The sequence below is a fragment of the Oncorhynchus keta genome, chromosome 17, assembly GCF_023373465.1.
Source record: "Oncorhynchus keta strain PuntledgeMale-10-30-2019 chromosome 17, Oket_V2, whole genome shotgun sequence".
Lineage (NCBI taxonomy): Eukaryota > Metazoa > Chordata > Actinopteri > Salmoniformes > Salmonidae > Oncorhynchus > Oncorhynchus keta.
Window position 1 is genome coordinate 15,630,310 of NC_068437.1, and position 26,012 is coordinate 15,656,321.

Sequence of the window (26,012 nt, forward strand, 5' to 3'; positions counted from 1 at the left end):
GGCTTGGCCCTCTTTGGGTATAGCAAGTGGCTTCCCCCTCTCTACCTCTTACACCCAGGTTCTATTATCTCAGGTCATAAATTCCTGGTGGAGACTCTCTCCCTCATGGCCAAGCAGAAAGAGACACAGAGAGAACAAAGGAACTTCTTCTACCTCACAGAACTTGAGAACTGAACAATATCCATGTTTTGGAGAATGTGTAAAAGGTCGGTGGAGAAAACAGCTACGACCGGTCGGTTTTGTTTTGTGATTGTGACCTCAGGAAGGACAATACCCATGAGCACAGACATCGATCTGGCTTCATGGGACAGCCCTTTTCTACTGTTACGAATAAAAAACCCACCTGAAGAAATTCCCTTCAGACCATATGTACCTCGAGCATCGAGGGGGCTAAGGTTTGAGTAGAGACCACAAGAATCTCAGTATAAGAGAAGGTTGTAATGGTTGTTGAAACTCTGAGACTATCAACTCCGATAGAATAAGAGCAACTCTTCGATACTAATTACTAGTCTGCAGCTAGGAATTATGTACCATTGAATGCGAAGATCGACAACCGCCAAAACTATTCTATAAGAACATTTTTGAATGGGACTCTGAAGTATTCATTCTAACCACAAGAGACTTTATGGGAGCACAGACGATCAGATGAACTTTCCAACAGATAGACAGACGATTCCAACAGAGATCACAACAACACACTGATCATAAATATATATTGATTGCAATTATTCCCGAATGAGTAAGCATTCATGTGCAAAGGATTAGCATTTCATTCAATATAATTATCAACTGTGTAGTGACTTTTGTCTTTCGCTCCCTTCTCAGTCCACACCCACTTCCCTTTGTCTACCAAGTCGCCATATCGGCTTAGCCCACTAGGAAACATCACCCATCATTTCCTTGTAACCATATCTACTGTGTGTTTGGTTGTTTGTGCATTTCTGTGATTATTTAGTTAGTTAGTAAATAAATGATTAAGACAATTGATGTATGGATGATTCATAGCGAAGGCTGGGTTCGTGCAGATAACCAACAACTTACGACGTTTGGAATGAGACTAACGTGAGGTAAAGAATAATTAATTAATTAGAAGACTAATTGATCAGATATAAAAATATCTGAAATGTTATATTCGGAAAATTATATAACTTAGTAATCTGAAGATTTTCCTTGGTGCCCCGACCTCCTAGTTAATTACATTTACATGATTAGTTTAATCACGTAATAATAATTACAGGGAATTGATTTGATAAAATAACAAGTCTTCAATTTAATGATGCCAAAGACATGACAGTGATATACAATTTTCTAGCTCTGAGTCAGTACTTTCATCCAATGTAAAAAACACCATTTCGCTACAAAATCGAGGCAGTTGGTCACAAATCTTGCACTATTGTAGCCTACCATTACGATATCAAACCAAACTCCATTTGGACCTAAAACCTGTCAAAGACTCCAGCCACCCAAGTCATAGACGGTTCTTGTCACGTTCTGACCATCGTTCGTGTGTGTTTTCCTTGTTTTAGTGTTGGTCAGGACGTGAGCTGGGTGGGCATTCTATGTTGTGTGTCTGGTTTGTCTCTTTCTATGTTTGGCCTGATATGGTTCTCAATCAGAGGCAGGTGTTAGTCATTGTCTCTGATTGGGAACCATATTTAGGTAGCCTGTTTTGTGTTGGGTTTTGTGGATGATTGTTCCTGTCTTTGTGTTTGTGGCACCAGATAGGACTGTTTCGGTTTTTTCACGTTTCTTGTTTTGTAGATTGTTGTATTTTCATCTTTATTAAAGATGTACAAAACTAACCACGCTGCATTTTGGTCCGCCTCTCTTTCACCAGAAGAAAACCGTTACAGTTCTCTCTGCTATTGCACGGCAAGCGGTACCATAAAGACTCTGAACAGATTTGACCCCCAAGCCATAGGACCGCTAAATAGTTAGTTATATCGTTAACTAAATAGCTACCCAGACTATCTGCATTGACCCTTTTTTTAACTCACTTTTTTGACTCATCACATATGCTGCTGCTACTGTTTATTATATATCCTGTTTCCTAGTCACTTTATTCCTAGTTAAATGTACATACATATTTTTCCTCAATTTTATCGTATCCCTGCACATTGACTCGGTACTGGTACCCCGTGTATATAGATAGCCAAGTTATCGTTACTTATTGTGAATTTACAATAAGTGCTGTCCATAACCCTGTATAGGCCACCAAAACACTGCCCTACTTTCTTTATGAATTTCTCTGAACTATTGTCCTATGATAAAATCATTGTGTTGATGAATTTCAATACTCACGTTGACATAGAACGTGACTCCAAGGCCATTGAATTTATGAATATTTGGTGCTCTATAGACTGTATCCAACATGTTACTGGGACCACCCATAACCACGGCCATGCTCTGGACCTGATTATTACCAAGGGGCTTCTAAATGACAGATCAAATCAAACTTTATTTGTCACCTTACCGCGAAATGCTTACTTAAAAGCTTTTAACCAACAGTGCAGTTCAAGAAGAGTTAAGAAAATATTTACCAAATAAACTAAAGTTAAAAAATAAAAATAAAATAACCATCATAAAAGGTAACACAAAAACATAACAATAACGAGGCTATGTACAGGGGGTACCGAGTCAGTGTGCGGGGGTACAGGTTAGTTGAGGTCATTTGTACATGTCGTTAGGGGTGAAGTGACTATGCATAGATAATAAACAGGAGTAGCAGCAGTATACAAACAAATGGAGGGAGGGGGGTCAATGTAATAGCCCAGTGGCCATTTGATTAATTGTTCAGCAGTCTTATGGCTTGGGGGTAGAAGCTGTTAAGGAGCCTTTTGGTCTTAGACTTGGCGCTCCGGTACCGCTTGGCGTGCGGTAGCAGAGAGAACAGTCTATGACTTGGGTGACTGGAGTGTCTGACAATTTTATGGGCTTTCCTCTGACACGGCCTATTATATAGGTCCTGGATGTATTGGGTCGTACGCATTACCCTCTGTAGATACTGTACTGGTGATGTTGCTTTATTTAATCACCACTGTGTATATTTTATTACCTTGTTGCCCATAGCACAGGGTAATACTGAACCCATTATTAAGAAAAGTTATCTTACCTCTGAAATTACTACCGATTTCATTGAACGTATGAACAATACTCCATCACCTATTCTGTGTTCCCGTTGTGATGATTTAGTTGACAACTTTAATAGCAAATTTAGGGCAACCATTGATGCCATAGCTCCAGTAAAGTTGAAAAAGGACACCTCCAAACAGAGAGCCATTTGAATGAGTGAGGAAATGAATCAATTAAAGAGAAATTGCAGAAAGGCAGAGCAGAAGTGGAGAATGTCAAAGTTGCAGGTCCATTATGATATTTTGAGAGAGCAACTTGGCATATATAAAAAGGCAATTAGAAATGCCAGACGGGCTCATTTTACTAACTTGATCCCTAATAATCAGAATAATTAGAGAGTGCTCTTCTCGACCATTGATGGCCTGAAATCCTACCCCCGCAAAGCTAACTGAACTTTCCTCCATATCTAAATGTGATGAGTTTGAGGCATATTTCAGAGATAAGATAACAAACATTAGGCTGGGGATCAGTCAAACAAGACCTGCTGAGAATTTTGATGATATGTGCCTTAGCCTATCACGCAAAAGCACTATGGATTTAATTTCCCTGGTTGACACAGACATGATCAGGAAAGTGATATCACAACTTAAGCCTTCTACCTGCCTTCTCAATCATATCCCCACCACCTTCTTCAGATATGCAATTAAAAACTGTTTTGAAGAAGTGCAAGCTATTCTCTCCCGGTTCACAGCCACTTTCCCCACTGCAATAAAAACTGCTATGACGAAACCCCTTCTGAAGAAAAATCATGTAGATTCTTCAGCTCTTAGCAATTTTAGGCCAATATCCAACCTTCTTTTCTTAAGTAAAATTGTGGAGAAATTGGTTTTCAAACAGCTAAATATTTTTTTAAGTGACTGTATTTGGGAAAAATTCCAATCTGTTTTTTATGCACACCAAAGCACAGAGACAGTCTTAGTTAAAGTGATACATTGTCTTAAAGCCAACACAGATGTCCAACAGCTCTCTGTCTTTGTACTCTTGGATTTAACTGCTGCATTTGACACTGTCGGCCAGGATGTCCTTCTGGACAGACTGGAGAGGTGGGATGGCCTCTCTGGGTCCAGTTCTAAATTGGTTTAGGACCTATTTAACCGGTCAAGAGTTTTTGTCACAAGGTTTGATTTTGGGTTGGTACTTTTTAATTGATATACAGTACTATAGGTTACCCCTTGGCAGTGTTACCAGAAAGCATCATATTGATTTTCACTGCTACGCAGACGATACACAATTTTGCATTTCTGTGTCACCAGAGGATTTTAGCCCCATGGATAAATGATTAGACTGTATTAGTGATTTAAATACTTGGATGGCTCACAACTTCCTCCAGCTAAATCAAGACAAAACCGAGGTGCTTATTGTTGGAGCCAAAGCACTGAGAGTGAATCTGTCTACACATTTTATTTCACAGGCAATAAAGATAAAACACCAGGTAAAAATCCTTGATGTTATTTTAGATTCTGAACTCAATTTCGAATCACACATCAGGAATGTGAGCAAAATAGTTTTTTTTACCACATGAGAAACATTACCACGGTGTGCCCGTTTCTCTCTCGGGCTGATATAGAGACTCATCCAGGCTTTTATTACAAGCAGGCTTGACACTAACGCTCTCCTGTCTGGGCACTGGTAGACCTCTATCTGTGCACGTGCCTGCTCTTACTGCATGTCTCTGATGGAAGTGTGAGTAAGCACTCAACCCTAAACCATCCACTCTGGCCTCTATGTTGATAATCCCCTAGCGCAGTCCTAAGGGACCTGGGAATCCTCACCTCCATCATGGCTTCAGTTCAGTTCAAACATCCCCCCAGTGACAGAGGAACGCCAGGGTGCAGATCTAGGATGAGCTTCCCCTACCCAAATAAAGACCTTAACCATAACCATTAGTGGGGGAAATGCAAAACTGACCCAGGGTCAGTGTCTAAGGAAACCTCCTCCTACTTATACAGATGGGAACCTGAGCTGACAGTTGTGAGGAGAGTGGACAGAAAGCGGTCCTCATACTTGTGGAAAATTAAATCCTCTCTCACAGAATATCAAAATCACTTCTGACAGGGAAACTTAAAAACTGAGAGCTTGGCTTACTCAAGCAAGTGAACATTCCAACATAACCTGCTCTCGCAAGCCAGCTCAAATACTGTACTGTACTTTGTATATGACCTGTTTCTCGATTCTAAATTTCAAACCAATATAATTTCTCTTCTATGAACTTAGACACATCCCTCCCCATTCTGTCAGGTAGACCTTGAACTACCACCACCTTCTCAAGCAAGAATCTGTCTCTGCAAGACCATTCTCTGTGATGTAAGATCATGACACAGACCAGCACTGGTAGGAAACAAGGAGTAAGATTCTGGCAATCCATTCATGGAATTTGACAGTTCTCATGAAACATGACTCATTGAGCAATAGAGCAAAATTATGCAAATATTTCAACTGTTGGATCACACTGCTTTCCAACAACATCCTATCAAAGCACAGCAATACTGTATATTTTCCTTTATACATACATCTGGGGTATGTAACATGGGTCAATTGGTTAACCCCCATGTGTCTAGTCTCCATTGGCTAACTAGGCAGGGGAACCATTTGAGTCATGTGAGCAGTCCACAGGCAGTGGGTGCTCTGCTCTCTGTTCCTCTTTACTGTGTGGAACACTGCTACGGTTCAGCATCAAAGGCCAGTAAAGGGTATGTGGAATGCTTTTTCATTTACACCTCAAAGAGAGAGACACACATGCTGTTGAACAGGAAGTCTGGACGAAGAAAGGAGGAAATTATGTTCAGGGTTCAACAGAAAACATCTATGGAGGCAACTTCTGTATGTTGTTTACACCAAGGTTGTGAGAGAAAATGCATAATGAAAAATGCAATATGCCCTTGACTTAAAATGTACTTACTTTAATTCAGTAGGATTTATTTGACAGGAGCAATGCATACTACAAAAATCCACTTACAAATCTGTCAGTTTAAGCTAGACATATGTTGTTGTTTTTTGCATTGGATAGGTCTCAAACCATCGCATCTGCAAATGTCGCACTTCCACATCTTAGATGAAAGGTGACATAGCTAGAGCGGTGTTGTCAGACCATGAGACATCCCGTAAAACGGTCTTCTCATCGGTCTGTGGCGTCCGAGCGGTTTGGCCTCTATAGAAAGAGGAGACTCTCACGAACACTAAGGTGTTCTATGTTTTGCTCCGCGACCCCCACAAGCATCTTGGGACTCGTCTGACGTCCATACAGCTGATCTGATGAGTGAAAGAGTTAGACACACATATCATACCCTCCCCCCCTATATATTCCGGATTGTCCATAATCATGGTTCCATCCACATGAATGTAGAAGTGTTTAGAAACATATTCTTATTTACAAAAAAGTGACTCCAAAATGAAACAATTCATTTGTAATTGGGTACAAAATAATCTGTCCAATTTTGCACGCCCAATTTTTCAGTTTTTGATTTGTTAAAAAAGTTTGAAATATCCAATAAATGTCGTTCCACTTCATGATTGTGTCCCACTTGTTGTTGATTCTTCACAAAAAAATACAGTTTTATATCTTTATGTTTGAAGCCTGAAATGTGGCAAAAGGTCGCAAAGTTCAAAGGGCCGAATACTTTCGCAAGGCACTGTAGCTTAGGGATAAGTGAACCTAGTGGTGAATGTACCATAACATTTGCTCTACTGGTTACATGTATGATAATCCAGACAATCTCAATTGATTGGATATAATGGTCTCATTCAATTTAAATAGTTAAATTGTTGAACATACCCTTTTCAGGTTCTTCCAATTAAATGAGTTTTAAACTTAACAATATTAACTTAGATGAACCAACTTCTCAGGTTAATTAAAGTTTGAATTCCCAGATAGCCTATCCAGTTATGATTGATCATCATCATTGACTAATCAATTCAATTTGCTTTTGCAAATTCATTCACGTCCAACTCCCACATTACTGGTACAGTACTGATGGTACAGTACTGATGGTTCATTAACACCTATAAATATATTAAAATTGATGTTGCAGCTTCCAACGTATTCCAAAACCAAACTTTGGAGAAATAGGAGAAAAAAATGTTTTGGTTTTTATTTATTTGCCTCTCCTCTCAAATGTTCTAATAGCAAGCTGCTAATTAGTGAAACCTCACCCATAAAATGATTTATCTCTGACCTCAGCAGCGATACCAACCCTAACTATGCCATTAGCGGAAAAACAGTAGGAATCTCAAAAAGCACTCTCCAAAATCAACCATCAGGCGCAGGCCTTGTAAAGGTTCTCTCCAGTTTAGCCCTGATGTCTTGCCATCCAAGATTGATATCGGTCCAATACTGCAGTGCACAGCTGAAGCACAAGCAGTAGACATAAAAGGACAGGTGGAGAGAACCGGGAAACTGATGACAAATGCAGAAAAGGGACAAATTCTGCAAGCTATGGAACTGCGTTAGAAACCTCAACAATTAAATGTAAATGCGTTCCTCGTTTACAGAGTAATTATTTGATTGACTAAGCACTTACAATTTAGTAGGTCTATTGGTCGTTATATACAGTACAGTACACTATACTTGGGTATCACCTCGACATCCCTGATATGCTTGCCTCAATAAATTAATGCTAGAACATTGGTCACCAAGATTAGCAATCTAGTCTCTTAATAATTGCATAACGGTGCATGTTAGACACATGTAAATTATATTCATACTGAGAGGTGATGTATAAAGCTCTCTACCTTGACCAGATCCTCTAGAGAAAAACAAGGCCTGTTTGTAACGGCTTTTCTCCTCCTCTTCTGAGGAGCGGACCAATACGCAGCGTGGTAAGTGTCCGTTATACTTTAATAATAACTGAACACGACTCAATACAAAAATAACAAAGTGAATGGAAACGAAAATTGAAACAGTCCTGAATGGTGACACAAAACAGGAAACAATCACCCACGAAACACAGGTGGGAAAAGGCTACCTAAGTATGATTCTCAATCAGAGACAACTAACGACACCTGCCTCTGATTGAGAACCATACCAGGCCAAACACAAAACACAACATAGAAAAACGAACATAGACAACCCACCCAACTCACGCCCTGACCATACTAAAACAAAGACACAACAAAAGAACTAAGGTCAGAACGTGACACTTGCATTTATTCACGTAATATTTGAGACAGATTAATAAATATAGTTTATTATATTCAACATCATTTCTACATATTCTGATTTAAATGACTGTAAGATCTTGTACTGTGACTTAGCATTCAATGGGATTTAAAATCAACCACTTGGTCGCTAGAAACCTGAAATGTCCTTCTACAGTGCAGTTACACCACCAGATCTGTGAGTGTGAAAGCGATATGGCCACAGACTAATTGGAAAGAATACATTTCACTCTTTGCTAAAAGCTGCCCAAAAACAAGTAAGTAATTGTCCAAGTATCACCACCAATGTAAAACTAGCAGTGCTCATGGACACTTGACATGGACTGTTCATTAAGTATTTGAACTCGCAACCTCTTGATCGCGAGTGCTGTGATGTTTCTGCAGTGCTACCAGGTTCATACTAATTGCTTAGTAACACACACAAAAAATAATAAACTACAATTTGAAAGTACACAAATGAACTCACATGGTACAGTTTAGTACCTAGTAGTTATAATGGGATATTTTTCTACAAACATCACATATTTGTTGCTAGACAGGAAGTTAAGTGACGCATGAAATAAACTGTTCCTTCTCCCTTAACGTGACCTGACCTGACCTCGGCCCCCTTCCTCACTAAACAACATCTCTCCACCATTATCAGTGCCTGCCAAGATGTGATAGTCTTTCCTTCAATCAGTACTTTCCAAGCTTAATTGCCTCTACCGTTTACATTCCTCCTACAGATAACCATTAACTTCTGGTGTAGACCCTAGACTATGGCACCTCTCATGTCTCTAGTGTAACTGATTATTAACAATATATAAAGTTTAGAAATCCGAACACATCAATGGTTATGCCAATGCAATTAAAGCACATTCTCTGACACTGTCTGTTAAGCAAAAAAAAGTGAATGTGTCAGTAATGAGCTACACTGTGAATTTGTTATTTCTTAACTTTAAACTACTTGTCAGCAAGTTATTGTAAAAGTCACATTAACTTACTGGCAAATGTTGCCAATTAAAAGGGCTGGGGCGTAATCAGTGGCGATTTTAGTATGGTACATTTTGGTGAGGAAAACTATTTTTGGGGGTTGGGGGATGCATGCCAGCAAAGCCACTACACAACACAACACTAAACAATATTATTGAACTAAACAACATTAATTGAACTATAACGGTGACAAATAGTGCACACAACCTGTTAGGGCCTACATAAAGCTGTCCCAACAGCAGAATCCCAACAGTAGTCCTACCACCTTACCACTGCTCCACCTGGCTATCAGTGGAGCCTTGTCTGGCAGCGAAATAGTTCATTCAGCCTCATTTATTGCCTTTAAAAAAAAATAGCTGATATGGCTGACTTGCTTAAACACATGTGCTTTCTACTAACAATTGAGATGTACAAACTATGGCATAAGGGAACGACAAGCAGATAAGCGGCCATCCGTAATTTCGATGAATAAGCGAGCTAAGACGGACATATTAATATAAATATTTATTCAGCTTTTTTAAATGAACAGAGACAGAATTCAGAACATGGACCATTCTTAGTGTTGTCCCTGTACACCAAGTCAGAACCACGGGATAAATAAAGGGGACATATATGCAGACAATGAAATATCTTGCAATATTGGATGATTACGTTTCTCTAAAACAGATTAATGGTAGATTGGCCAGACGGAAGCCACTCCTCAGGAGAAGGCACATGACAGCCCTCTTGGAGGACACTCAGACCATGAGAAACAAGATTCTCTAGTCTGATGAATTCAGACTACTCGTTGGCCTGAATGTCAATCATCACGTCTGGAGGAAACCTGGCACCATCCCTACAGTGAAGCACGGTGGTGGCAGCATCATGCTGTGGGGATGTCTCCCAGGGACTGGGAGACTAGTCAGGATCATGGCAAAGATGAACGGAGCAAAGTACAGAGAAAATTCCTGCTCCAGAGGGTTCAGGACCTCAGACTGGGGTGAAAGTTTTACTTCTATCACCTTCTAACAGATGAACGACCCTAAGCACAGAGTCAAGACAACGCAGGACTGGCTTTGGGACAAGTCTCTCAATGTCCTTGAGTGGCTCAGTCAGAGCTCGGACTTGAACCTGATCTAACATTTCTGGAGAGACCTGAAAATAGTTGTGCAGCCACGCTCCCCATCCAACCTGATAGAGCTTTAGAGGATCTGCAGAGAAGCATGGGAGAAACTCCCCAAATACAGGTGTCCCAAGCTTGAAGCGTCATACCCAAGAAGCCTTGAGGCTGTGATCGCTGCCAAAGCTGCTTTAACAAAGTACTGAGTAAAGGGTCTGAAAACTTATATAAATGTGATATTTCAGTTTATTTTTTATCAATTAGCAAACATTTCGAAAAACCTGTTTTTTGCTTTGACATTATGGGTTATTGTGTGTAGATTGATGAGGGAAAAAAACAATGTAATGCATTTTAGAATAAGGCTGTAACGTAACAAAATGTGGAAAAAGTCCAAGGGCTCTGAGTCCAGGAGGTACAGAGTGGCAGGCAGGCTCAAGGTCAGGGCAGGCAGTATGGGGAAAACAGGTGACACCTGGAGGTGGGTGGAGACAGTCACAAAGACAGGTGAAACAGATCAGGGCGTGACAATTACTGTGAAGTTGACAAAGACACCAAAACCCTTGTGAAATGTGTTCAGCACATGGCATTTGGCAGCTGTCTAGCTTGGATATTCACTTAATCGATGCCCCTTGTCTGTCCAATCACAGTTATGTAACCATTTGCAGTTATTAAACACATTTTGGATATACTTTGACAGCTACTGTGACCTTTGTAAATCTTAAACATACAGAGAAACCAGTGGATTTAAATAAAAGAGGCTGTTCATGATACTGGAGCCTGATGTCAGTGGACTCTAGGTTGTGGTACGTGTAAGGCAGCAGGTATATCTTCCTATGGTTAAAAACCTAATGCCATGTTTGCTTAGGCATCCATATAGCACCTGGAGGGAAAACTAGAACACATACAGTATATAAAACTTACATAAGCCTTCATTTATAAGTGGCTGCATCAATAGTAGTGCAGTTCTGTCAGTCCACTTCTCTAAGTCTGTGAACTTTCGTAAAAACCGAGGTTGCATTTCCTATTTGATTTAGACTTTAGATTTGAAGACAGATATTTGCTCATAGACACAGTTTAATCACTGGTTTTATGTATAATTGTAATTTAATTTGAGGGACACATTTACAGAGTAAAAGAAAATTGATTTCTCCAGGGACTGAAAGTGAAGTAGGCTGCCTACTGACTTTTGACCTTCAGGAGGCAGCTCTTGTCCTCTTTTTTTTACACTTACTTTAATATTCTTTAGTGAGTTGTTGTTTTGAGTCATTTCAGAAGGCGTGGGTGTCATATGCAGACTATGAAATATTTTTAATTGAACTACTGCATTGGGTTGTCTTGTAGAGCAACCATTGTGTAACCTACCTCTCAGTAAGAGTTTTAATAAGGTACTCCTTCAGTACACAGGCTCCAAAGATTCAAGCCTCCAAGCCAGAAGAAACAGGATGAAGTTTGCAACCTGGTCTCAGAGAATTTTGTATTATTCAGTATGTAAATCCAAGACACTCCATATGTTATGATTCTTATGGTATGTATTAATTTGTGACTGTCCATCACCCATTTCGTGTGATATGTTATGAATTACAATTCATATGATATGTTACGAATTTGAAAAACGTATATGTTACGAATTCTAGCTAGGTGGCTAACGTTAGCTAGCTCGCTAACATTATCTAGGCTAGGGGTTAATGTTAGGGTAAAGTTTAGGATTTAGCTAAAAGGTTAGGGGAAGAGATAGCTAACATGCTAAGTAGTTGTAAAGTAGATTAAAATGAGAAAGTAGTTGAAAAGTTGCTAATTAGTTAGAGTTGTCCATGATGACATTTTAACTCACAACCTTTGGGTTGCTTGACATTCGCTGTATACAAGTAGTGATTTATTCTATGAAATCCTGAACAAGTGAGTTCGAAATTGAGGTGTCATAAAAATAAAATGAACCCCCCCTCCCCACCATTATAAATTGCACACCCTTCACCCTCATAAAATTAACTCAAAATTAACTGTAGCAACCCTGTGTTTATAAACGTGGATATTGACTTGACCACTTCAGCATGGTTAGTGGCACAGTCGATGCCACGCAGGGCCACGGGCCAAAGGGTTGAGGGGTGCCGACCACCACAGATTCTGTAAGTAAGCATTTCACTGTAACCTGTTGTATTTGGCGCATGTGACTAATAAAATTTGATTTGATGATCTCACTCTCCCTATCCCATGTCATTATACTACGATCAGAGCTAGCTGCAGGTAAGATAATTGTATTGTTCCCAAGGCCATACAAATTTAATTAACTGTATAATGGATTATTGTATCCCTTGTAATAATACTCAACCGTTGTACAATAGATATGTAAACATTATTAACGGGCAAGGTTGGTATACTTTAGAAAAGCAGGCAATACCTAGATGTGCTCAATAAGGCTCACGCTCATCCAATCTTTCACCCAGTTTTGAGCAGAGATGCATATTTAGTTTCTTTAAAAAAATAACCACCAGTCATGAGGATACAGACAGCTCAAGAAGTTTGCTTAGATATATAATCAATAATCAAAGACCCCTTTCCAGTACACAATACACTACATTCACGCACTAATGCCCGCGATTCTTGGCAGCGGTTCTTGGCAGCTTTGATTATTTATGAACAGTCGCTAAGATTATATTGGTTGTGATCTTTGCAAAACATTTTGGATGCAGCAGTTGTTAGCGATAATGCGAATGCTCATTGATATAGGCTGTAGCAAAAGCTAGCCAAAGAGCCATTTTACTGGTTGAAGTTGAAGTGTTTTTTAAGTATAATGCAGATGATTTGTGATGATGACACAAACATTATATTGAGCAGGAAATTAAATACGAGCCTTAAAAATCCAATTATAATCCAAAAGTAGTGTGAAATGCACTCATAAGCAAAATGTAAATATAGTTTTTTCTGCTGGCGTTCTATAAGAACTCCCCCTTGTTCTGCCACCAACTTGTGCGCATCGCTCTCGTGCGGAAATGTTTGCAAACACAGAAAGGTTGTGGACTACAGGAAACAAACAACTGACAAAACCTTTTCCCCCTCAGGAGACTGAAAAGATTTGGCATGGGTCCCCAGATCCTCAAAAGGTTCTACAGCTGGACCATCGAGAGCATCCTGACCGGTTGGATCACCACCTGGTATGGCATCTGCTCGGCATCTGACTGTAAAGCGCTACAGAGGGTAGTGCGTACAGCCCAATAGATCACTGGAGGCTTGAAAGTAAGCATTTCACAGTAAGGTCTGCATTTGTTGTATTCGATCGCATGTGACAAATAAAGATTGATTTGATTATGGCAGGAAAAGGCTGTTTTAGGTGTTTGCAAAATGCACAATTCTCCAACTTCCAGACAGGGGGCCTAGCTCCCCTCAGAACCACCCCATAAACATCCTCACGTATTTTGGCATCCTAAGATTTTTGGGGCCAATTTTTTTTAAACTATTTTCGGATTAATCACATTAGTGGCATAAATAAAATAACACAATACACCAAAATTATTCCATACAAGGTATACTATATAGACTATATAGGTACAGTGGGGAGAACAAGTATTTGATACACTGCTGATTTTGGTCTGTAATAGTTCTGGTCTGGTTCTGGTAATAGTTTATCATAGGTACACTTCAACTGTGAGAGACGGAATCTAAAACAAAAATCCAGAAAATCACATTGTATGATTTTTAAGTAATTAATTTGCATTTTATTGCATGACATAAGATTTTGATACATCAGAAAAGCAGAACTTAATATTTGGTACAGAAACCTTTTTTGCAATTACAGAGATCATACGTTTCCTGAAGTTCTTGACCTGGTTTGCACACACTGCAGCAGGGATTTTGGCCCACTCCTCCATACAGACCTTCTCCAGATCCTTCAGGTTTCGGGGCTGTCACTGGGCAATACGGACTTTCAGCTCCCTCCAAAGATTTTCTATTGGGTTCAGATCTGGAGACTGGCTTAGGCCAGTCCAGGACCTTGAGATGCTTCTTACGGAGCCACTCCTTAGTTGCCCTGGCTGTGTGTTTCGGGTCGTTGTCATGCTGGAAGACCCAGCCACGACCCATCTTCAATGCTCTTACTGAGGGAAGGAGGTTGTTGGCCAAGATCTCGCGATACATGGCCCCATCCATCCTCCCCTCAATACGGTGCAGTCGTCCTGTCCCCTTTGCAGAGAAGCATCCCCAAAGAATGAAGTTTCCACCTCCATGCTTCACGGTTGGGATGGTGTTCTTGGGGTTGTACTCATCCTTCTTCTTCCTCCAAACACGGCGAGTGGAGTTTAGACCAAAAGGCTCTATTTTTGTCTCATCAGACCACGTGACCTTCCTCCCCTGGATCATCCAGATGGTCATTGGCAAACTTCAGACGGGCCTGGACCTGCGCTGGCTTGAGCAGGGGGACCTTGCTTGCACTGCAGGATTTTAATCCATGACGGCGTAATGCGTTACTAATGGTTTTCTTTGGGACTGTAGTCCCAGCTCTCTTCAGGTCATTGACCAGGTCCTGTCGTGTAGTTCTGGGCTGATCCCTCACCTTCCTCATGATCATTGATGCCCCATGAGGTGAGATCTTGCATGGAGCCCCAGACCGAGGGTGATTGACCGTCATCTTGAACTTCTTCCAGTTGTTGCCTTCTCACCAAGCTGTTTGCCTATGGTCCTGTAGCCCATCCCAGCCTTGTGCAGGTATACAATTTTATCCCTGATGTCCTTACACAGCCCCCTGGTCATTGCCATTGTGGAGAGGTTGAAGTCTGTTTGATTGAGTGTGTGGACAGGTGTCTTTTATACAGGTAACGAGTTCAAACAGGTGCAGTTAATACAGGTAATGAGTGGAGAACAAGAGGGCTTCTTAAAGAAAAACTAACAGGTCTGTGAGAGCCGGAATTCTTACTGGTTGGTAGGTGAACAAATACTTATGTCATGCAATAAAATGCTAATGAATTACTTAACTCCCCAAAAAGTCAGCACCTCAGGAGTAAATGTCAGTTGGCTATTCATAGCCGATCATTAAGAGTATCTCTACCACTCCTGTTGTCTCTAGAGAGTTGAAAACAGCAGGTCTGGGACAGGTAGCACGTCCGGTGAACAGGTCAGGATTCCATAGCAGCAGGCAGAACAGTTGAAACGATTAATCGGCTGATTTTTTTTAACAATGTATTTGTAATAATGACAATTACAACAATACTGAATGAACACTTATTTTAACTTTATATAATACATAAATAAAATCAATTTAGCCTCAAATAAATAATGAAACAGGTTCAATTTGGTTTAAATAATGCAAAAACAAAGTGTTGGAGAAGAAAGTAAAAGTGCAATATGTGCTATGTAAGAAAGCTAACGTTTCAGTTCCTTGCTCAGAACATGAGAACTTATCAAAAGCTGGTGGTTCCTTTTAACATGAGTCTTCAATATTCCCAGGTAAGAAGTTTTAGGTTGTAGTTATTATAGGAATTATAGGACTATTTCCCTCTATACCATTTGTATTTCATTAACCTTTGACTATTGGAGGTTCTTATAGGCACTTTAGTATTGCCAGTGTAACAGTATAGCTTCCGTCCCTCTCCTCGCTCCTCCCTGGGCTCGAACCAGCAACACAACGACAACAGCCACCATCGATGCAGCGTTACCCATGAAGAGCAAGGGAAACAACCACCCCAAGGCTCCGAGCGAGTGAAGTTTGAAACGCTATTAGCACGCGCTAACTAATTAGCCATTTCACTTCGGTTACACCAGCCCCATCTCGGGAGTTGATAGGCTTGAAGTCATAAACATCGCAATGCTTAACGCACAACGAAGAGCTGCTGGCAAAACGCACGAAAGTGCTGTTTGAATGAATGTTTACGCGCCTGCTTCTGCCTACCACCGCTCAGCCAGATACTTAGATACTTGTATGCTCAGTCAGATTATATGCAACGCATGACACGCTAGATAATATCTAGTAATATCATCAACCATGTGTAGTTAACTAGTGATTATGATGGATTGTTTTTTATAAGATAAGTTTAAGGCTAGCAAGCAACTTACCATGGCTTACTGCATTCGCGTAACAAGCAGTCAGTCTCCTTGTGGAGACTCCTTGTCTCTCAACGAGAGAGGCAGGTCATTATTGCATTGGACTAGTTAACTGTAAGGTTGCAAGACTGAACCCCCGAGCTGACAAGGTGAAAATCTGTCGTTCTGCCCCTGAACGAGGCAGTTTACCCACTGTTCCTAGGCCGTCATTGAAAATAAGAATGTGTTCTTAACTGACTTGCTGGTATTTTCTGTATACCAGGGAGCTAATTTCTTATGAGAAATGTTTTTAGTTTTTAGGGGTGCAACTGCATCTAGGGTATTGCGCAAGGTTAAATTGAGTTCGTCAGTTAGGTGGTTAACTGATTTTTGTCCTCTGACGTCCTCGGGTAGGCAGAGGGAGTCTGGAAGGGCATCAAGGAATCTTTGTGTTGTCTGAGAATTTATAGCACGACTTTTGATGCTCCTTGGTTGGGGTCTGAGCAGATTATTTGCTGCAATTGCAAACATAATAAAATGGTGGTCCGATAGTCCAGAATTATGAGGAAAAACATTAAGATCCACAGCATTTATTCCACGGGACAAAACTAGGTCCAGGGTATGACTGTGACAGTGAGTAGGTCCAGAGGCATGTTGGCAATGTTTAGTTTTGCCCAACCTAAGTCGAGACACAGACACGGTCTCAATGGGGATAGCTGAGCTGACTCCACTGACTGTGCTAGTGGCAGAATCCACTAAGCTGGCAGGCTGGCTAACAGCCATTATATTTTATGATTTTGTTTTTCTCGGGAGGGGGGCGCGCTCGGATGGTTGAGGGTGTGGAGGAATTTCTAAATAAGAGAGAGACTGTAGTTTCTTCAAACAACAACTTTATTATGAGATTTGCCAAAATTAAGCAATCAACCATTACCAAGAATGGTTCAGAGTTGAAAGCTTAACAAACATATTCGGGTCTCTGCTTTTATAGAAAAAGTACAACCTCTTTTGTCTACGTGACAGTTTAGCAGATGTGTGGAAACAGTGGCGGAGCAAAGAGTAAAGGGCGATTGGTTTGTCTGTGCAGATTAAGATAGCATGAGGGCTCAACTGTATAACTGTGTTATGTCACAGTTCACACTATAATGTGCTCCTCCCTGCAAGGTTCCACACAGCTGACTTCCTGCAGATAGTAAAGCCACGGGATGTCTTACATGCTGCGGTTGCACCTAAACGGATCTTAGCTATACACCCAGTCTTATGACTAAGTCACGCAAAGACAAGTTTGTATCAGGTTTGAAAAAACACTAGCATACAACAAGAGATTATTCTTTAAACAGTAAAACACAGTATATCATGACTAATTATGTCATTTTCCACGACAAGGGGCAGCTCTCGGCGAACTGTGGGGGGGATCTTGGAGGGCTGGTGGCCTGGCGGTTGGGAGCTTGAGCCTGTGGCTGATAGATTGCTGTTTCAGGTCCCCATTTTTGACCTTGTGGGAGATCTGTTCGACGTGCCCTTGAGCAGGGTGTGGACCCTGGTTGCTTCTGTGGGTCAGTTTAGATGGGAGTCTGACTAAATGTAATGTAAATGTTTAGCGGCTTCACTGCAATAGATTGTATGAATATTTTAATATTCAATTTAAAAAAATCACTACCGAGTTACAAACTGCCTCTGAAAGCAACGTCAGCACAATAACTATTCCTCGGGAGCTTCATGAAATGTTTTTCCATGGCCGAGCAGCCGCACACAAGCCTAAGATCACCACACACAATGCCAAGCGTTAGTTGAAATGGTGTAAACCTCGTCACCATTGGACTCTGAAGCAGTGAAGCGCGTTCTTTGAAGTGATGAATCACGATTCACCATCTGGCAGTCCGACGGACGAATCTGGGTTTGGCGGATGCCAGGAGAATGCTACCTGCCCGAATGCATAGTACCAAAGGTAAAGTTTGGTGGAGGAGGAATAATTGTATGGGGCTGTTTTTCCTCAACACCTCAACTGCATCAAACACCTTTGGGATGAATTGGAACGCAGAATGAGAGCCAGGCCAGGCATCAGTGCCCGACCTCACTAATGCTCATTGTTGAATGGAAGCAAGTCCCCGCAGCAATGTTCCAACATCTAGTGGAAAGCCTTAGCAGAAAAGTGGAAAAGTGTTACAGCAGCAAAGGAGGACCAAATCCATATTAAAACACCTACAATTTTGTAATGAGATGTTCGACGAGCAGGTCCTCATTTGTCCTCATACTTTTGGTCATGTAGTGTATGACATTGGTATAAAAAAAGGAGGCTGACAAAAAATCCACAACGGTGCAAGTATAAGCGGAACCCTAATAAACTCTAAGCCAAAAGGTGCCTGCTGTCTTTGAGGTGATTCAGAATTTCTATTCAGGCTGCCGTAGACGTAACGCACATTCTCTCGGTTCTCCAGGAAGGAGGGAGGGAAGGTGGTCTGTGTGGAGGATGTAGAGCAGACAGACACAACCCGGTTCCCACTGCTTATGAAACACAGAGCCTGGAGCGTACAGCGAACAGATCATCACCTCCCCTATGAACCCCCAGAAACAGGACACAGCAGCCCAAGCAGGGCACGATGTTTATCTCTATGGGACAGTGGTATGCAGCCCAGTGGCATCATTGTTGGTCCTCTTAGTGATTCTGATGCATTGGAAAATGCGTGCACTACGGCAGAGGATTAGCAGGAACATTTGATGATTCCAGTAAGTCATTTGAGCTGAGGCGCAATTCAGACGACATTCCTGTGTGAACTGGAGAATCAGGTTTCATCACTGACCACAGCCAGAGTTCTTTCCGCTGAGACATTGGTGAAACTACAGTGTCGTGTGGTAGGATGCCAGTAGAGGCACATGCCTAGTAACATCATAATCATCAGGACCAGATGGTTTTGACCAACAAAACAGCGGTTTTTGTAATCACTTTTCTGGGGCTACAGTTGTAAATTGTGTCAGACATTTTTAGGGGTTCACTTCAAAACCACACCTACATCACAATAATTGTCAGATAAAGAGGAGCTCTAAAGAATCACACAATGACAAGACTCCAAGACCAAACAAGGCTGGGGGGGGTTAGAGCAAGTGCAAGCTCATACTTCAGCACTCAGTGGATTTCTTTATTCTCACATATCTATATTGAGGAGCATTCACACAGACTGTACAGCCCTCATACCTATTATGAAATATCGGATATTGAGGAGCATTCGCACAGACTGTACAGCCCTCATACCTATTATGAAATATCGGATATTGAGGAGCATTCGCACAGACTGTACAGCCCTCATACCTATTATGAAATATATGATATTGAGGAGCATTCACACAGACTGTACAGCCCTCATACCTATTATGAAATATCTGATATTGAGGAGCATTCACACAGACTGTACAGCCCTCATACCTATTATGAAATATCTGATATTGAGGAGCATTCACACAGACTGTACAGCCCTCATACCTATTATGAAATATCTGATATTGAGGAGCATTCACACAGACTGTACAGCCCTCATACCTATTATGAAATATCTGATATTGAGGAGCATTCACACAGACTGTACAGCCCTCATACCTATTATGAAATATCTATATTGAAATGTCATGCTTCTTTTTAGTTCTGTCCAAATGAAAACCATATTTGGTCTTTGAAGTTGATTTCTTGCACAACGTGGATTTGGATATTCATCTAACATGTATTCACATAAAGAATTTAAACTTCAAGAGCCCCAACAATCCAAGTTTAAACAGCCACAATAACACAATTTCAAGAGCATCGAATCTTGACAAAGTTTAAACAGTTCATCAGTGTTTTGATTACACAAAGCTAACCACAGCTGAGGTGAATTGAACTGCTTCAAAGCCATCATTCCTGCTTCCATTGAAACTGTTATTTATCTGTTAGTTAGTGTCACGTTCCCCATCAAGAAAACCAAACATGTCGCTCAACCGAACCTCTTTCCTCCAGCTTCTCAGTAGATGAAAATAAACAGTTTATGCATTGAGTAACTATAAGGCAATTGTCTTGATTTCGTTCTGTATTCAATTTGTAAAATGTTGCATCTTAATTATTGAGACAGTATTTTATACACAAATCTGAATAGGACTTGATTCGCTATCAGATGTGTTATAATAACGGAGAGGTGCATCCGTTACCCATTGCGGAATTGTTCAAGCTATTAAATGGCACGAGAAACATGAGTAAAATAATAGGTTGGAAACAATAATAAATACATTTTATATTTGAAACTGTATTTTAGCAATCGAATGTTTTACATTTCGAATTTATTGACGATTAAAACGTTGCATTATTGTTTGCGTAATTCCAGATCAAATGTGCTCATTCAGTAATTTTCAAAGCTAGTCTTCAAAATATTAGAGGTTGTGGGCAGGCGATTTTGTGATTATGGGGGTTGTTTCCAGTTTTGCGCAATTTGACTGGCTGCCATATGATACAGAAGTGGGTAAGGCAAAACCAGCTCAGCGCGTGGTGGCTGAAATTTGATTCGTGTTTAAAAGGCCCAGCAACTCAGAAACCGAGAAGAGTTCGTTGGAGTCCTTTTCCCGTCAGCTTCAGGTAGCTCCTTATAAAGAGAGAGACTCAACTCTGCCCCTCTAGCACTGTAACTAGGGCCAAGGATCACACAGGAGAGCTGTGCTATGCACACTCCCGTACATGCACTCATCTCTTAACGGAGTCAACCAGTCTCTGGTGTTCAGTCCTACGAATGATCCGATGATGGGGATCCTTGGAAATGGCACCGTCCTCCCGAACGGGAGCGATCCTTTCGGTAGAAACGAAGAGGTCGCAAAAATAGAGATAACGGTCCTGAGCATCACCTTTGTGGTGGCCGTGATTGGGAACGTCAGTGTCTTGCTGGCCATGTACAACACTAAGAAAAAGACGTCGAGAATGCACCTCTTCATCCGGCACCTTAGTATTGCTGACCTAGTGGTCGCCTTCTTTCAGGTCCTGCCGCAGATATGCTGGGAGATCACCTTTCGCTTCTACGGACCAGATTTCCTGTGCAGGATAGTGAAGCACCTCCAGGTGATGGGCATGTTCGCCTCCACCTACATGATGGTGATGATGACCCTGGACCGTTATATCGCCATCTGCCACCCTCTGAAAACCCTCCAGCAGCCCACCCAGCGGTCTTACATCATGATCATTAGCACCTGGATGAGTAGTCTGGTCCTCAGCATGCCGCAGTACTTTATATTCTCCCTGAGTGAGATCAAGAACGGTTCGGAGGTATACGACTGCTGGGGCCACTTCATAGAACCGTGGGGCGTAAAAGCATACATTACTTGGATAACCGTTGGCATCTTCCTCATCCCCGTGTTCATTCTGATGATATTCTACGGGTTCATCTGCCACAGCATATGGAAAAATATCAAGTATAAGACCAAGAAGACACCCGTGGGAGGTGCGTCTAAAAACGGTCTAATGGGAAAGAACTCCGTTAGCAGCGTCACCACTATATCCAGAGCGAAGTTGAGAACGGTCAAAATGACTTTTGTGATTGTTGTGGCGTACATTATTTGCTGGTCACCTTTCTTCATCGTACAGATGTGGTCGGTTTGGGATGAGAACTTCGCATGGGATGGTAAGGGACATCAGTGTATTGGAAAAAATATTGGATTGCGCACACAAAATCAAAGGGTGAACCTTGATATAGAATAAATAACATGACCCACTGGGCACACAATAGCTGAATCAACGTTGTTTCCACGTCATTTCCATGAGATATCTTCACTCAATGATCTCTCTCCCTCTACAAATAGCTACTCTGGAAGCCATAGTCTATATAAGGGGTTGCGCGGTGATGTATCTATTCTGTGCCAAAAAGCCCATTGCTTTTATGCATTAACTGGGATGCATATTTTTTTCTATAATTGTCAATGAAAATTGACGAGAAGTAGGCTACGTATACAGTTGAAGAAGTATAGAAATTAATCTATTTTTGTCTTGGATATAAATTCTAATTCTGCATAATCCATTGAGCACTGGGCGCCCTGCATTAAAATACAGACTGTATATAATCTAAATTAAATATAACAAAATAAGCATACCATATACGGTGTGTTGACATAAAATACATTTACATTTACATTTAAGTCATTTAGCAGACGCTCTTATCCAGAGCGACTTACAAATTGGTGCATTCACCTTATGACATCCAGTAGAACAGTCACTTTACAATAGTGCATCTAAATCTTAAAGGGGGGTGAGAAGGATTACTTATCCTATCCTAGGTATTCCTTAAAGAGGTGGGGTTTCAGGTGTCTCCGGAAGGTGGTGATTGACTCCGCTGTCCTGATGATATTCTACGGGTTCATCTGCCACAGCATATGGAAAAATATCAAGTATAAGACCAAGAAGACACCCGTGGGAGGTGCGTCTAAAAACGGTCTAATGGGCAAGAACTCCGTTAGCAGCGTCACCACTATATCCAGAGCGAAGTTGAGAACGGTCAAAATGACTTTTGTGATTGTTGTGGCGTACATTATTTGCTGGTCACCTTTCTTCATCGTACAGATGTGGTCGGTTTGGGATGAGAACTTCGCATGTTATGTTATTAATATCAGGTGTTTAAATAGGCCTGTAGATCTGCCTGTAATTGATTGTGCCATGCAATTATGTAATGCCGACAAGCTAATGTTCTGTGAACTTCACTGCACCGTTGATTTCTACCACAGCTATTGAACTAATTATCTTTTGGTCATTTGCTTTTACCCTTCCCATGCAGATTCTGAGAACACGGCTGTCTCACTGTCTGCGCTCCTCGCGAGTCTTAACAGCTGCTGTAACCCGTGGATATACATGATCTTCAGCGGGCATCTCCTACACGACTTCACTCACTGTTTCCCGTGCTGTAATAACTTACGCCACAAGTTCAAGAAAGAGGACTCTGACAGCAGTCTCCGGAGAAATACGCTATTGAGTAAAATGACCAACCGGAGCCCAACATGCAGTTCGGGCACATGGAAAGACCCTGACAACTCGACCAAGTCTTCCGTTCCATCTATCCAAACGGAGACCTAACACAGCGCGTTTTAAAAGCACAAACACACGACAGAGATGATTTATAGTTAATTAACTCTTATTGACTTGACAATTATACAACTTTCAAGGCACCACTTAAAACCGTTGAGATATTGACGCTGATTGATTATTTCATGTGTCTCTAAAATATATTTGTGATTATGAAGTGGTTTTGGGGTTTATTGTCTGGTATGCCAGTCTTGACAACGTCAAAGTGATAAACTATTTATTCTGGTATAAACCATTATTATATATGTGTGCCATATACAGTCCAGTGTTTCATCAGGTTCAAAACCTGATTCTCTGGAGTCTACTATTGTTAATAATGACTGAATTAGGCTACATCAGATCTGAATTTGAAAATGTATAGTGGAAAAGAAACAGGTCATCTGAACATATTTACATTTCCAACAGCCACAGCTATATCACCTGAGTTCTTTTTCTTTTTCACATCCTATAACATTCCACATTCCAGAGTCCTCTTTTCTATGTATTCTGAGTTGACATGATCCAGCCTAGGGATTTCTACAGCAAAACCCAGACCACTTCGGATGACAAATTACAGATCCGTGACCAAGATGCATGATTTAGATTATCACAGTCATGCATGCTATTAAAAGTAAATGCACTTTTCTTTTGATAACAGTTAGCCTGCTGTTTGTTTGTGTGTGTGACTATGTGTTGGCCATATATGCCCAGTGAGCCTATCTCTCAGTGTGAAATTAAATACATTTGGCCCTCACTGTTTACAAACTAACATAGGTAGGTGCCTGTCTGCCGGCCTGGTTGACTTCTACACAGACCCCCCATGGTGTGTTGTGGTCAGAATGGCTCTTCCATTAGCCACGTCTTCTAGTAACCAAGAGGATCAGCTCTTTTAGGTGTCTGACCTTATTTTGTCCTGTGTCTCCCAACTACTGTTTTGCATCCTGTTTTGCATCCTTGTTTTTCAAGCCTGAACCAAAGATAAATGGATTCTGGATAAAAGCTGCATGTGTGCTGAAATCAGGATCTCAATTCTACCTCACATTGGACCATTTTCCATCCTTTTCTTCAGTGACTATTTCCCAAAACAATTCGTAGCTCATAAATCTATGAGAAATTGTTTCTGCTGCATTTAGAACCTTTAAAAAAATGACCTTAATCTAAATGTCCATTGGAACATTATCATTAGTCATCTCGTTTATACAGTTCACCAATGTCGTTAAGGCCGTCATTGTAAATAAAAATGTGTTCTTACCTGACTTGCCTAGTTAAATAAAGGTTAAATATATATATATATTTTTAAATAACCCCTAGTTAAATCACTGGCCTCCGTGGCTGGAGCATCTGTGGACAATGTTGAGAGACCAGATGTGACTGTCCCTCAGCTTGAGAATAACTAACTGGTTGTGCCATGTACTATGTATGCATTAACCTCATTAACCGTATTTTCCTACAAAGAGAGAATTGTCTGGTGGATGAGATGAACTGTGTATGAATGTATGTTTAGGGGGTGAAGTGAGTGAAATAGTAGCGGCCGTTTGAGAAGAAATAGAGCCTACTGTTCTGTATAAGCCATACTGTATGTATGTCTTTATATATATATATATATATATATATATATATATATATATATATATATATATATATATATATATATATATATATATATATATATATATGTGTGTGTGTGTGTGTGTGTGTGTGTGTGTGTGTGTGTGTGTGTGTGTGTGTGTGTGTGTGTGTGTCACAGCTCCTCCCATATCCTCCACATCAGTAGGCAGGTAGCCTAGTGGTATCCTAGTGGCTAGAGTGTTGGACTAGAAACCGAAAGGTTGCAAGATCGAATCCCTGAGCCGACAAGATAAAAAATCTGTTGTTCTGCCCCTGAACAAGGCAGTTAACCCACTGTTCCTGGGCTATCATTGAAAAAAAGAATTTGTTCTTAACTGACTTGCCTAGTTAAATAAAGGTTAAAAAAAAAAAAAACTCTGCAACATTTGAAAAAATACACCTTCCACAACATGGGCTCCTGGTTGAAAACTCACACAGACATGCTTTTGGACACAGCCCACATTGTAGCACACTACACAATTTGCTGTACTTTTCATGCCAATGTATTCTATAGGATGTGACTGACATTTCATTGCCAGACAAAATAAGAATGTACTAAAAAGAAAATACTGACGTAAAATATAAAATCTCAAGTAAAGGTTTTCCTGTTTGTATATACAGAATGTACTATACAACTGGAATGTATGCTTCTATAGAACATGTGTTTTGCCAGTGTTGAAGTTATCTATATGAATAATTTATGTAAAGGTGTGTAATATGACTTTGTATCTATTTACTCCTGCTTGTACACATTGTAAAGACAATATATATCGCCGGAAATATAAAGTAAATATTCTATACAAAATAAGTTATGTCTCTGTCTCTTTTTAAAATAAGTAGCAAAGGAGACACTTTTTGTACACTCAGAAGAAGCGGAACACTGATGTGTCTGAAATGCCACCCTATTCCCTATAGTGGACTGCTTTTGACCAGGGCCCATAGGGCTCAAAATTAGGTCTGAAGTAGGCTAGTGTCCTATATAAGGAAAAG

The 26,012-nt window shown here is 40.7% G+C and overlaps 1 protein-coding gene across 2 annotated transcripts; it reads left to right on the forward strand.

Moving 5' to 3' along the window:
* Positions 1-20,932: 20,932 nt before the first annotated feature.
* Positions 20,933-25,012, forward strand: LOC118396511 (arg8-vasotocin receptor-like). Of its 2 annotated transcripts, none has more exons than XM_035790766.2 (2): positions 20,933-21,987; positions 23,131-25,012. In XM_035790766.2, exons 1-2 carry the CDS (start codon positions 21,054-21,056, stop codon positions 23,424-23,426), a joined length of 1,230 nt encoding a protein of 409 aa, XP_035646659.1. In that variant the 5' UTR covers positions 20,933-21,053; the 3' UTR covers positions 23,427-25,012. The 2 variants fall into 2 exon arrangements, with proteins under 2 accessions (XP_035646659.1, XP_052321514.1); XM_052465554.1 differs by lacking the exon at positions 23,131-25,012 and adding an exon at positions 22,777-23,117 and having other exon boundaries at positions 20,933-21,807.
* The last annotated feature ends 1,000 nt before the right edge of the window (positions 25,013-26,012 follow it).

Coding starts and splice junctions, on each gene's coding strand:
- LOC118396511 (XM_035790766.2), top strand. CDS start 21,054: ATGCACTCATCTCTTAACGGAGTCAACCAGTCTCTGGTGTTCAGTCCT. Junction 21,988..23,130: donor TGAGAACTTCGCATGGGATG/GTAAGGGACATC, acceptor CTTCCCATGCAG/ATTCTGAGAACACGGCTGTC.